Raw genomic sequence first — 12,766 nt, 5'->3', positions numbered from 1 at the left:
ACCGATAGTCATGGCTGAGGCCGCATGTGGCCAATTTTACTAGAACGCATTAAACCACTGCATTTGTTATGCAGAACCAGGCCCGGCGCTACCCGCTCAGCGAAGGGATGCAGAGCAGGTAGGCGCCAGGCAGGAGTGGCGCTCTCCCTGCTCTGCATCCCTGCTGCTGTACATGACTCTTGCTGCTGGCTGCGCCTGTCATACTTTATAATTGGCAGCGGCGCCAGCAGCTGTGTGGAGTGTGGGCACAAAGTTTGTATAGTGTGCACTGCGGATTGGACCGCGTAGCTGACGTTACCATACATGTGTGTAGCGCCTGTGTCACTTGGAGTGGGGTGGGCAGGAGCCGGCACTCAGGCAGCACCAAGGGAAGGACTATACTTCCCCATCCGCATGTTCCAATGACGTATGGAGCGGTTTAGGCATCCAGTAGCTGGCACATCCAGTGTCCGGCAACGTCTCAGCCCTTGCCTCCGCTCACACGTATAGTGGAAGCGCTGCCTACTGTCTTATACCAATGCGGTGGCCGCCACTGTGGATGGGTGCATTTGTCACATCATGCAGTTTCACCTATGAGCCCCCACCAGCAGCTGCCTGACTCGAACTGGATGAAGAAGTGCCGAGGCACACACTGACCACGTCCACCTGAAACATCTAATGCTCTCACTGACTGTCACACCCTCTGCAAGCCACGCCCACTCCAAGAGCCATTAGCAACATCTCTGACTCCTTCTATGGTGAGTGTTCAGTGCCATGTATGTTTTATATACCGAAGTAATGTGGCTCTATGGGGCATAGTTGGTGTGGCATACACTTCATTCAAAACAATGAAGGTGCACAGTTATAGTAGAGCAGGTCAGGCTTCACCCTCTCTAGCAAGATTGCAGCAAGCCCCACCCCCTTATGCCTGGCAGCGTCTCATATTGCTTCTGCGGCCAGCCACATTGTGCCCCTCTGCGACTGCCATGAAGCCCCCAGTATCCCCACAGCTGTGGTCAGCGCACAAGAGGAAATGTAAGTAAACCAGCTATAAAAGGCAGCATCGTAGCCGCCATGGGCAGAGACAGGCAGCATCATGAGTGGGTGGTCTCTGCGCTGCACAGCACTTCAGATCCCTGGGAAGGGCACAGGGACGCAAGCGCCCGGGTTAGCATACACACTGAGACTCCTGGTTCTCGTGATTTTGTAAATACTCGGAAGTCTCGCTGTACTGCTCCCCCCCCCCCCCCCCCCCATTTGTGTTCTGTCACTGTGTCACAGCTCCCCTCTGTGTTCTGCCCACTGTCACCCCTTTGTGTTCTGTCACCCCCCCCCTCAATGTTCCGTCCCAGCCATTGTGTTACCCCCCCCCCCCCCCCAACACCATCTGTGTTCTCTACTAGCCACTGTGCTCTCCTCCCGTGGATTCCCAGCAGACCACACCCCTTTTATGCGCAGCATGATTTTGTGAAGTATGGGAGGGAGGGCACAAATTTATAATTTGCAGGGGGGCGCCAAACACCCTAGCATCGGCCTTGTGCAGAACTGACAGACAGGAAAAGCGATCTGAGTGTGCAATACTTAAGTAATGTCCCTGTTATATAAACATTTCCTGAAAATGAAATACTTGGCTGTCCATTCATTCTGGTCTGTACAGCTGTAAATACTGTATTTGCCGTCTTATTGTGCCCAAAGCTACCCGTGTTCCTAAAACGCTCCCCGATTGCACAAACAATCTTGTATATTGGTTGGTAACACAAAGTACAAGGTGATACCTGAGTAGTTTGGATAATGGTCAGGTCATTCATCCGGGAGACACCAGCTCCCATCGCTGCTCGCAGTCCTGCTGTACCAAACTCCATCCTGGAGCCAAAACATTTCTCCAACTCTTCTGTCTTCCCATCAGACACCAGCTGCTTCACCGCTGCAGAGGTTTTGGGATTCTGCGCAGAAACAAGTAATATATTAATTTCAGTGAGAAAAGGGCAGGTTACCGAGATCTGCTGATAGGAAATGATATCTTGCCTTATGTTTTGTATGCATTATATACAGTAGAAAGCTGCATAACTTGCAGCTTGACAACCAAATAAATGTCATGTGTATTACAAAATGACTTCTAGGTCAGCTGTACTTCAAGGGAACAACTGACATACATACAACTTCCCACTAAGTAACATATACAGTACCTCTAATAAATAACAAGGAGCAGGTGAATATCTGTAAGTTTTATTCCTTTAAATGCATCTTTTGCACCAGGGATTTGGGTGTTTAAGTGAGCACAAATGACGACAGCTAGAAAATCAAGCGTACTGACAGAGGGTATGCTGTACACGTGCGGGCAAATATACGTACAGTACTGCAGGAGCAATTACCGCTGACCTGCATTCAGTTCCGCACCAGCCGCATTGTGTCTGTACTGCCTATGGTGCTGAAACAGTAGCATTATATGACCGGTGGGTGTGGTATAATAGATAGACAGTGTCTACTTAGACAGTCAACAAATAGACACCATATGTTGACAGATATTAGGTCGACAGGGTCAAAAGGTCGACATGAAAAGGTAGACAGTACAAAAGGTCGACACCATGTTTTTTGCATTTTTGTGTTTTGTGTGGATAGTTTTGTCATCCGGGACCCCCCAATTGTAGAAAGGCTGCGCTCACCACGCTTCGGACTCGCTGCGCTCGCCACAAGGTTTATAACCAACTCTATGCCGACATGGATAGAGAAGGTATGAAATAGTACACAAACATGTTACATTAAAAAAAACATTTGTCTATCTTTTTTTATGTTGACCTTTTGACCCTGTCGACCTTTTGTATTGTCTACATTTTTCATGTCGACCTTTTGACCCTGTCGACCTAATGTCTGTCTAACATATGGTGTCTATCTATTGACTGTCTAACTAGACACTGTCTATCATCCGGATACCATGACCGGTTGTAACGCACTCTGCCAGAGACATCTGCTTTCACAATGTGTGTGTGAGAAAAGCTCTCCAGGTGATGTTCCAGTATGTCCTGGTGTCATTGTGTACTACAGCCAGCTACCTCCAGCAAGTCACCATGAGGAAGTACCCTCGCACACGTATGATGCAGCAGACACGTGCACGAGAACATACGCACAACCAAACAGTGTACCAGATGTGTGCACCAGAACACTCGCACAACCAAACAGTGTACCAGATGTGTGCACGAGAACATACGCACAACCAAACAGTGTACCAGATGTGTGCACGAGAACATACGCACAACCAAACAGTGTACCAGATGTGTGCACCAGAACACTCGCACAAGCAAATGGTGTAGCAGATGTGTGCACCAGAACACTCGCACGCACACAGTACAGCAGACACGTGCACCAGAACGGGTTCACTATGGTATGCCGGCGGTCGGGCTCCCGGCGACCAGCATACCGGCACCCGACCGCCGGCTTACCGACAGTGTGGCGAGCGCAAATGCAAATGAGCCCCTTGCGGGCTCGCAACGCACGCCACGCTATTTTATTCTCCCGCCAGGGGGGTCGTGGACCCCCACGAGGGAAAATAAGTGTTGTATGCCGGCTGTCGGGATCCCGGCGCCGGTATACTGTGCGCCGGGATCCCGTCAGTCGGCATACTGAAGACCACCCCACCAGAACACTTGCATGCATATAGTACAGCAGACACGTGCACCAGAACACTCGAGTGCGCACGATGCAGCAGACACGTGCACCAGAACACTCGCACGCATACAGTACAGCAGACACGTGCACCAGAACACTCGCACACATACAGTACAGCAGACACGTGCACCAGAACACTCGCACGCATACAGTACAGCAGACACGTGCACCAGAACACTCGCACGCATACAGTACAGCAGACACGTGCACCAGAACACTCGCACACATACAGTACAGCAGACACGTGCACCAGAACACTCGCACGCATACAGTACAGCAGACACGTGCACCAGAACACTCGCACGCATACAGTACAGCAGACACGTGCACCAGAACACTCGCACGCATACAGTACAGCAGACACGTGCACCAGAACACTCGCACACATACAGTACAGCAGACACGTGCACCAGAACACTCGCACGCATACAGTACAGCAGACACATGCACCAGAACACTCGCACGCATACAGTACAGCAGACACGTGCACCAGAACACTCGCACACATACAGTACAGCAGACACGTGCACCAGAACACTCGCACACATACAGTACAGCAGACACGTGCACCAGAACACTCGCACGCATACAGTACAGCAGACACGTGCACCAGAACACTCGCACGCATACAGTACAGCAGACACGTGCACCAGAACACTCGCACACATACAGTACAGCAGACACGTGCACCAGAACACTCGCACGCATACAGTACAGCAGACACGTGCACCAGAACACTCGCACGCATACAGTACAGCAGACACGTGCACCAGAACACTCGCACGCATACAGTACAGCAGACACGTGCACCAGAACACTCGCACGCATACAGTACAGCAGACACGTGCACCAGAACACTCGCACACATACAGTACAGCAGACACGTGCACCAGAACACTCGCACGCATACAGTACAGCAGACACATGCACCAGAACACTCGCACGCATACAGTACAGCAGACACGTGCACCAGAACACTCGCACACATACAGTACAGCAGACACGTGCACCAGAACACTCGCACGCATACAGTACAGCAGACACGTGCACCAGAACACTCGCACGCATACAGTACAGCAGACACGTGCACCAGAACACTCGCACGCATACAGTACAGCAGACACGTGCACCAGAACACTCGCACGCATACAGTACAGCAGACACGTGCACCAGAACACTCGCACGCATACAGTACAGCAGACACATGCACCAGAACACTCGCACGCATACAGTACAGCAGACACATGCACCAGAACACTCGAGTGCACACGGTGCAGCAGACACGTGCACCTGAATACTCACGCGCGCACGGTGCAGCAGACAGGCGTACCAGAACGCTCACGGTGCAGCAGACAGGCGTACCAGAACGCTCACGGTGCAGCAGACAGGCGTACCAGAACGCTCACGGTGCAGCAGACAGGCGTACCAGAACGCTCACGGTGCAGCAGACAGGCGTACCAGAACACTCACGCGCGCACGGTGCAGCAGACAGGCGTACCAGAACACTCACGCGCGCACGGTGCAGCAGACAGGCGTACCAGAACGCTCACGGTGCAGCAGACACGCGTACCAGAACACTCACGCGCGCACGGTGCAGCAGACAGGCGTACCAGAACACTCACGCGCGCACGGTGCAGCAGACAGGCGTACCAGAACACTCACGCGCGCACAGTGCAGCAGACAGGCGTACCAGAACACTCACGCGCGCACGGTGCAGCAGACAGGCGTACCAGAACACTCACACGCGCACGGTGCAGCAGACAGGCGTACCAGAACACTCACGCGCGCACGGTGCAGCAGACAGGCGTACCAGAACACTCACGGTGCAGCAGACAGGCGTACCAGAACACTCACACGCGCACGGTGCAGCAGACAGGCGTACCAGAACACTCACGCGCGCACGGTGCAGCAGACAGGCGTACCAGAACACTCACGCGCGCACAGTGCAGCAGACAGGCGTACCAGAACACTCACGCGCGCACGGTGCAGCAGACAGGCGTACCAGAACACTCACACGCGCACGGTGCAGCAGACAGGCGTACCAGAACACTCACGCGCGCACGGTGCAGCAGACAGGCGTACCAGAACACTCAAGCGCTCACGGTGCAGCAGACAGGCGTACCAGAACGCTCACGGTGCAGCAGACAGGCGTACCAGAACACTCACGCGCGCACGGTGCAGCAGACAGGCGTACCAGAACACTCACGCGCGCACGGTGCAGCAGACAGGCGTACCAGAACACTCACGCGCGCACGGTGCAGCAGACAGGCGTACCAGAACACTCACGCGCGCACGGTGCAGCAGACAGGCGTACCAGAACACTCACGCGCGCACGGTGCAGCAGACAGGCATACCAGAACACTCACACGCGCACGGTGCAGCAGACAGGCGTACCAGAACACTCACGCGCGCACGGTGCAGCAGACAGGCGTACCAGAACACTCAAGCGCTCACGGTGCAGCAGACAGGCGTACCAGAACGCTCACGGTGCAGCAGACAGGCGTACCAGAACACTCACGCGCGCACGGTGCAGCAGACAGGCGTACCAGAACACTCACGCGCGCACGGTGCAGCAGACAGGCGTACCAGAACACTCACGCGCGCACAGTGCAGCAGACACGCGTACCAGAACACTCACGCGCGCACGGTGCAGCAGACAGGCGTACCAGAACACTCACGCGCGCACGGTGCAGCAGACAGGCGTACCAGAACACTCACGCGCTCACGGTGCAGCAGACAGGCGTACCAGAACACTCACGCGCGCACGGTGCAGCAGACAGGCGTACCAGAACACTCACGCGCGCACGGTGCAGCAGACAGGCGTACCAGAACACTCACGCGCTCACGGTGCAGCAGACAGGCGTACCAGAACACTCACGCGCTCACGGTGCAGCAGACAGGCGTACCAGAACACTCACGCGCGCACGGTGCAACAGACAGGCGTACCAGAACACTCACGCGCGCACGGTGCAGCAGACACGCGTACCAGAACACTCACGCGCGCACGGTGCAGGAGACACGCGTACCAGAACACTCACGCGCGCACGCTGCAGCAGACACGCGTACCAGAACACTCACGCGCGCACGGTGCAGCAGACACGCGTACCAGAACACTCACGCGCGCACGGTGCAGCAGACACGCGTACCAGAACACTCACGCGCGCACAGTGCAGCAGACAGACGTACCAGAACACTCACGCGCGCACGGTGCAGCAGACAGGCGTACCAGAACACTCACGCGCGCACGGTGCAGCAGACAGGCGTACCAGAACACTCACGCGCGCACGGTGCAGCAGACACGCGTACCAGAACACTCACGCGCGCACGGTGCAGCAGACACATACTTACACTAGAACACATATGGTATCAATGTATCTTAAGAAAAAAAAAAAGATACTATCTACGTACGTTATGCAATACCCTGTATTTTTAAGTGTTTTCTTCTGGGAGGAAGCACTGACAGTAATTACTATACCCTGGGCTGCTGGCACCAATGTGCAGCACCGCACACACAATCATATCCCAAAATAGAAAACCTTAGTAAACTCAGAAGAACAAATATTGATGTACACACACAATGAATGACTGATGCTGCAACTGCTGTGGAGCCCGGACAGTGTACACAGGGCACAGGGGAGGGCACGATGACCGATATCACTGCACCGTTGCTGCGGCGTTACATACAGCGGCACCTACAGTATGTCTGTGCATGAGGCCGCCTCACCTTGTCCCACGTCAGCCAGGTGTCAGCAGCCCGGCCCAGAGCTGTCACGGCGGCGGCAGAGGTGTGCTCCTTCCCGGCCATGTCTCTTTCTCTCCGTGCTGTGCCCGTCCCGGCCTGGGAGGAGCCGCCGCTGCTGTCACTGGCTGCGTCACACCCCCATTTGACGCTCTCTACGTGCTGTGTGTGTCTGCCTTACCCCAGCAGCACAGGAGCGCATGACACCGGCCTAGGAGCCCGGTACTGACAGCGAGTTACTGAGAGACAGGCAGGAGGAAGCTGGGAGACCAGTGAGAGGCAGTAGCTGAGAGACCAGTGAGAGGAAGTAGCTGGGAGATCAGTGAGAGGCAGTAGCTGGGAGATTGATTCTAGCATCTACCGCTGGGAGATCGGTGAGAGGAAGTATCTGGGACAGGGGTGGGCAATTATTTCAGCTGGTGGGCCGCTTAACACTTCCAGCGAATATTCGAGGGCCACACACAAAATACTCAAAAAGAGATCCCTTTTTACACATACGGCAGACAGCGTGCCCTTTTTACACATTACGGCAGACAGCGTCCCCCTTTTTACACATTACGACAGACAGCGTCCCCTTTTTACACATTACGACAGACAGCGCCCCCGTTTTTATAATTACGACAGACAGCGCCCCCGTTTGTATACATTACGGCAGATAGCGCCCCCGTTTTTATACATTACGGCAGACAGCGCCCCCGTTTTTACACATTACGGCAGACAGCACTCCCGTTTTTACACATTACAGCAGACAGCGCCCCCGTTTTTACACATTACGGCAGACAGCACTCCCGTTTTTACACATTACGGCAGACAGCGCCCCCGTTTTTACACATTACGGCAGACAGCGTCCCCTTTTTACACATTACGGCAGACAGCGCCCCTGTTTTTATACATTACGGCAGACAGCGCCCCCGTTTTTACACATTACAGCAGACAGCGCCCCCGTTTTTACACATTACGGCAGACAGCGCCCCCGTTTTTATAATTACGGCAGACAGCGCCCCCGTTTTTACACATTACGGCAGACAGCGCCCCCGTTTTTACACATTACGGCAGACAGCGCCCCCGTTTTTACACATTACGGCAGACAGGGCCCCCGTTTTTACACATTACGGCAGACAGGGCCCCCGTTTTTACACATTACGGCAGACAGTCCCTACCCCCCTTCCCCCCCTACACCTAAAACCCATATTGCAGTTTTTAACTCCCCTCCCTCCCCACCCCTAAACCTATATAGCAGCTTAAGCAGTGATCCAGGGGCTGGCTGGACAGGGAGTTTACCTGTTTGTCACAGTGGCAGACAATCCCCGCTGTCCGATGATCTGCACTGCTGCTGGCCGGAGTCACTGCTGATGTGGCCTCTCCTGCTCCCGCTCGCTGTCCGCCGCTTCCTCTCCTCACTGGCCTCCGCTTCTCGGCCGCCGCTCCTGCTCACTGCAGTGCCCGCCCCCGTGCCGCCCAGCGCATGATAACAGAGGAAATCCCGGTCAGTTGCATTGTGACGTGACCGGGATTTCCTCAGCAGCGCCGCGTCTGAGAGCAGTGCAATGACAAGCGGCATGTCGGCCCGCTTGTCATTGCACTCTGGTGGGGCACAGCGGACCAGGCAGGATCGGTCTGCGGGCCGCCTGTTGCCCACCCCTAATCTGGGAGATCAGTGAGAGGCAGTAGCTGGGAGATCAGTTGTGTCTATGTTGCCTTCGTGCAAAGGACCTGGACGTGACAAAACGAGAGGGCAGGAGAGAACTTCCACCCTTACAGCTCCTAAATGTTTTCTTCGTTCTCCGATCGTTTGGGGTATTTTTTTTTTCTATGCGGCATTGGACCCTCGCGGGCTCGGTGTCTCGCTTTGCTCGCCACACTTTTCTATTCCAAATAGATTGTGACATGGACCCAGGGGGTTATGGGAAAGGTCCTCTGCACAAAGAGAATCTAGACGCTACCCTGGGAGATCAGTGAGAGGCAGTAGCTGAGAGACCAGTGAGAGGCAGTAGCTGGGAGATCGGTGAGAGGAAGTGGCTGTGAGAAAAGTGAGAGGAAGTACTAGCTTGGAGATCAGTGAGAGACATTGCAGTAGCTGGGAAGCCAGTGAGAGGAAGTATCTGGGAGATCAGTGAGAGGTAGAAGCTGGGAAGCCAGTGAGAGGCAGTAGCTGGGAGAACAGTGAGCGGCAGTAGCTGAGAAACCAGTGAGAGGAAGTAGCTTGGAGATCAGTGAGAGACAGTGCAGTAGCTGGGAAGCCAAGTGAGAGGCAGTAGCTGGGAAGCCAGTGAGAAGAAGTAGCTGGGAGATCAGTGAGAGGAAGTAGCTGGGAAGCCAGTGAGAGGCAGTAGCTTGGAGATCAGTGAGAGGAAGTAGCAGGGAGAAAATTGAGAGGAAGTAGCTGGGAGATCAGTGAGAGGAAGTAGCTGGGAGAACAGTGAGAGGCAGTAGCTGAGAAACCAGTGAGAGGAAGTAGCTTGGAGATCAGTGAGAGACAGTGCAGTAGCTGGGAAGCCAGTGAGAGGCAGAAGCTGGGAAGCTAGTGAGAAGTAGCTGGGAGATCAGTGAGAGGAAGTAGCTGGGAAGCCAGTGAGAGGAAGTAGCTGGGAGATCAGTGAGAGGAAGTAGCTGGGAGAAAAGTGAGAGGCACTAGCTGGGAGACCAGTGAGAGGCAATAGCTGGGAGAAAAGTGAGAGGCAGTACCTGGGAGATCAGTGAGAAAAAGTAGCTGGGAGATCAGTGAGAGCCAGTAGCTGAGAGACCAGTGAGAGGCAGTATCTGGGAGATCAGTGAGAGGAAGTAGCTGGGAAGCCAGTGAGAAGCAGAAGCTGGGAGATCAGTGAGAGGCAGTAGCTGAGAGACCAGTGAGAGGAAGTAGCTGGGAGATCAGTGAGAGGAAGTAGCTGGGTGTCACGTCTGAGGATTCTTGTGGATCCGTATTTGGGGAAGATGATTCTGGTGCACTTGGATCTCTGAATCACAAACGAGCGGGACGGATGAAGGTCTTGCGCATTTATTTATTGGAGTAGTTTAACAGGGTTCGTCAAAGACAGTTGAATAGAGATACGACTGTAGGTTAGCGGGTGGCTGAGGATACCAGAACCGTGACCCAGTACTTTAAAGGAGAAATTCTGAAGGCTGGTTACTGCGGCGTCCGGAACAGGTAGCTAGGTAGAACACGTGAACAGAGTCGGCAGTCTGCGTAAGGCTATATCAGGAGGCTTGGGTACTTTGCGGTAACAAGAACCTGACACTGGAGATGCTGCGGGAGTACAGAGAACGAGCTTCACAGATACTGTGAAAGACGTTGCACTGGCAAATTCCCTCCTCCATGCCTTCCTGTCTTATAGCAGCTGCTCGGAGCCAATTGGCCACAGGAAAGTGATAAATTGGTGAAGTGTGGGCAAGACAGGCTTTTTGCCCACATCCAAGATGGCCACCGGGAGCACAGTCCAGCCTGTTTACAGAAGCCATGGCTCCACAGCAGCACCGCTAACCCCTGCCGGAGGGACATGCTGCCAGCCTGCAGAGCCACCAACCAGTGCCCCTGCCTGTCCTCTCAGCGCACCCTGCCCGGTGCCAGCAGCCCGCACCTCCACCAAGTGGGCTTCTCCAAAGGGACCGGACAGGTAAGAGCCGGCTCCCCTGCACAGTCTCCCGCCAGACCGTGACATTACCCCCATTCTTTAGAGTGGCCCCTGGACACAATTTAGGCTTCTCAGGATGTTCAGAATGAAATTTGCGAACTAATGCTGGGGCATGAACATCTGTCGCGTACTCCCAGGACCGTTACTCCGGACTGTAACTGACCTTAACGAATTTGGGAGTCAAGTACTTTTTTAACCTCAAACTCTATTCCACATTGGGTGGTCGTGGTAACAGTCCCTGAAATCGGTTCAAAACTAAAGGTTTTAGCAAGGAAACATGGAAAGAAGAAGGAATTTTGGGGTAAGGGGGTAGTTTGAGTTTATAAGCCACTGGATTAATTATTCCCACAATTGGAAAAGGACCTATAAAGTGTGTGTGTGGGGGGGGAGGGGGGGCAAACTTCATTGAAGGTACTCGTAAGCGTAAGTTCCTTGTAGAAAGCCAAACTTCTCCTACCTTGAGACTAGGAATTGTTCTTCGTTTTCTATCAGCCCATTTCTTGTAACGAAGAGAAGCCTTTTGAAGATTGGTATGAACTCGATTCCAAATGTTCAAAAAACGCTTTAGGGAGGTCGAGTGCCAGTAGACTTTGAAATGCTGGAACTTTAGGATGGGCTCCGTAAACAATGAGGAAGGGCGTAAGCCTAGTAGAAGAATGGTAAGTATTGTTGTGGGTGAACTCAGCCCAAGGTAAATGTTCTACCCAATCATCCTGAGAAGAGGAAAGGTTAATGCGTAGAAAGGTCTCCAAATCTTGATTAACTCGTTCTGTGGAACCGTTGGACTGTGGATGATAGGCTGTGGAATACTGCAATTTGATTTGTAAGGCTGTACAAAGGGATTTTCAGAACTTTGCTACTGTACAAATTGTACCCTTCGATCAGACACTATTTAGGTGGGAAGACCGTGAAGCCTGAAAATCCCGGAAATGAAATGGTGGGCCAATTCAGATGCTGTTGGTAATTTCTTCAATGGTACAAAGTGGGCCATTTTGGAGAATCGGTCTATCACCACCCAGATTGTAGTGTAGCCTCTAGAAGATGGTAAATCTGTTATGAAGTCCATTGAAAAATGGGACCACGGTTGAAAGGGTACAGAAAGAGGCAATAACTTCCCAGCCGGAGGTTGCGGAAAGACCTTGTGTTGGGCGCACTTAATGCAGGAGGAAATGAAGGCTATCACATCTGCTTTCAGCGTGGGCCACCAATAGGATGTGTGCAGAAATTCCATTGGCTTGTGAACACCTGGATGACCTGAAAATCGGGAAATGCGAGCCCAAGATATGAGTTTCTTCCGTAGTTGGGGAGTGACAAAGGTTTTCCCTGCAGGAGGTTGTAGACGAGTGGAGGCAAAAACTTTTCCATCTAGGACGGTGTGTGTTTGAGGAGGTTCTTCAGATTCAACGGAAGTAGTGGACCATGACAGAGCATCTGCTTTGATATTCTGTGAACCAGCCTGATAAGTCAGGATGAACGAAAAGCGGGAGAAGAACATGGTCCAATGAGCAAAACGCGGACATTGTAGGTCTTTCAGGAAGGTTAAGTTCCGATGATCTCTATAAATGGTAATAGGGAAGTTAGCTCCTTCCAGGAGGTATCGCCATTCCTCTAGGGCCAGCTTGACCGTCAACAGCTCCTGCTCCCCGATAGTGTAGTTCTTATCGGCGGGGAGAAACTTCTTCGAGAAGTCACCACAAGGATGGAGCTTATGATCTTCGTACCTTTGAGAGAGTACCGCTCCTACCGCTTCCGAGTA

At 53.2% G+C, this 12,766-nt stretch overlaps 1 protein-coding gene across 1 annotated transcript in view; it reads right to left on the bottom strand.

Moving 5' to 3' along the window:
* The window catches only part of PGM2 (phosphoglucomutase 2), a 76,807-nt gene extending 69,138 nt beyond the window's left edge, over positions 1–7,669 (bottom strand). Inside the window, exons 1-2 of the mRNA XM_063922406.1 lie at positions 7,367–7,669; positions 1,755–1,922 (exon numbers count right to left, since the gene is read on the bottom strand). Coding sequence (XP_063778476.1) covers positions 1,755–1,922; positions 7,367–7,447 — 249 coding nt within the window. The 5' untranslated portion in view covers positions 7,448–7,669. The remainder of the gene's footprint in view (positions 1–1,754; positions 1,923–7,366) is intronic.
* Positions 7,670–12,766: the final 5,097 nt, after the last annotated feature.

The sequence above is a fragment of the Pseudophryne corroboree genome, chromosome 1 (genome assembly GCF_028390025.1).
Source record: "Pseudophryne corroboree isolate aPseCor3 chromosome 1, aPseCor3.hap2, whole genome shotgun sequence".
In the NCBI taxonomy this organism is placed as follows: domain Eukaryota; kingdom Metazoa; phylum Chordata; class Amphibia; order Anura; family Myobatrachidae; genus Pseudophryne; species Pseudophryne corroboree.
The sequence above is the reverse complement of the archived record's forward strand: the minus strand, read 5'-3'. Positions and strand labels throughout refer to the sequence as shown.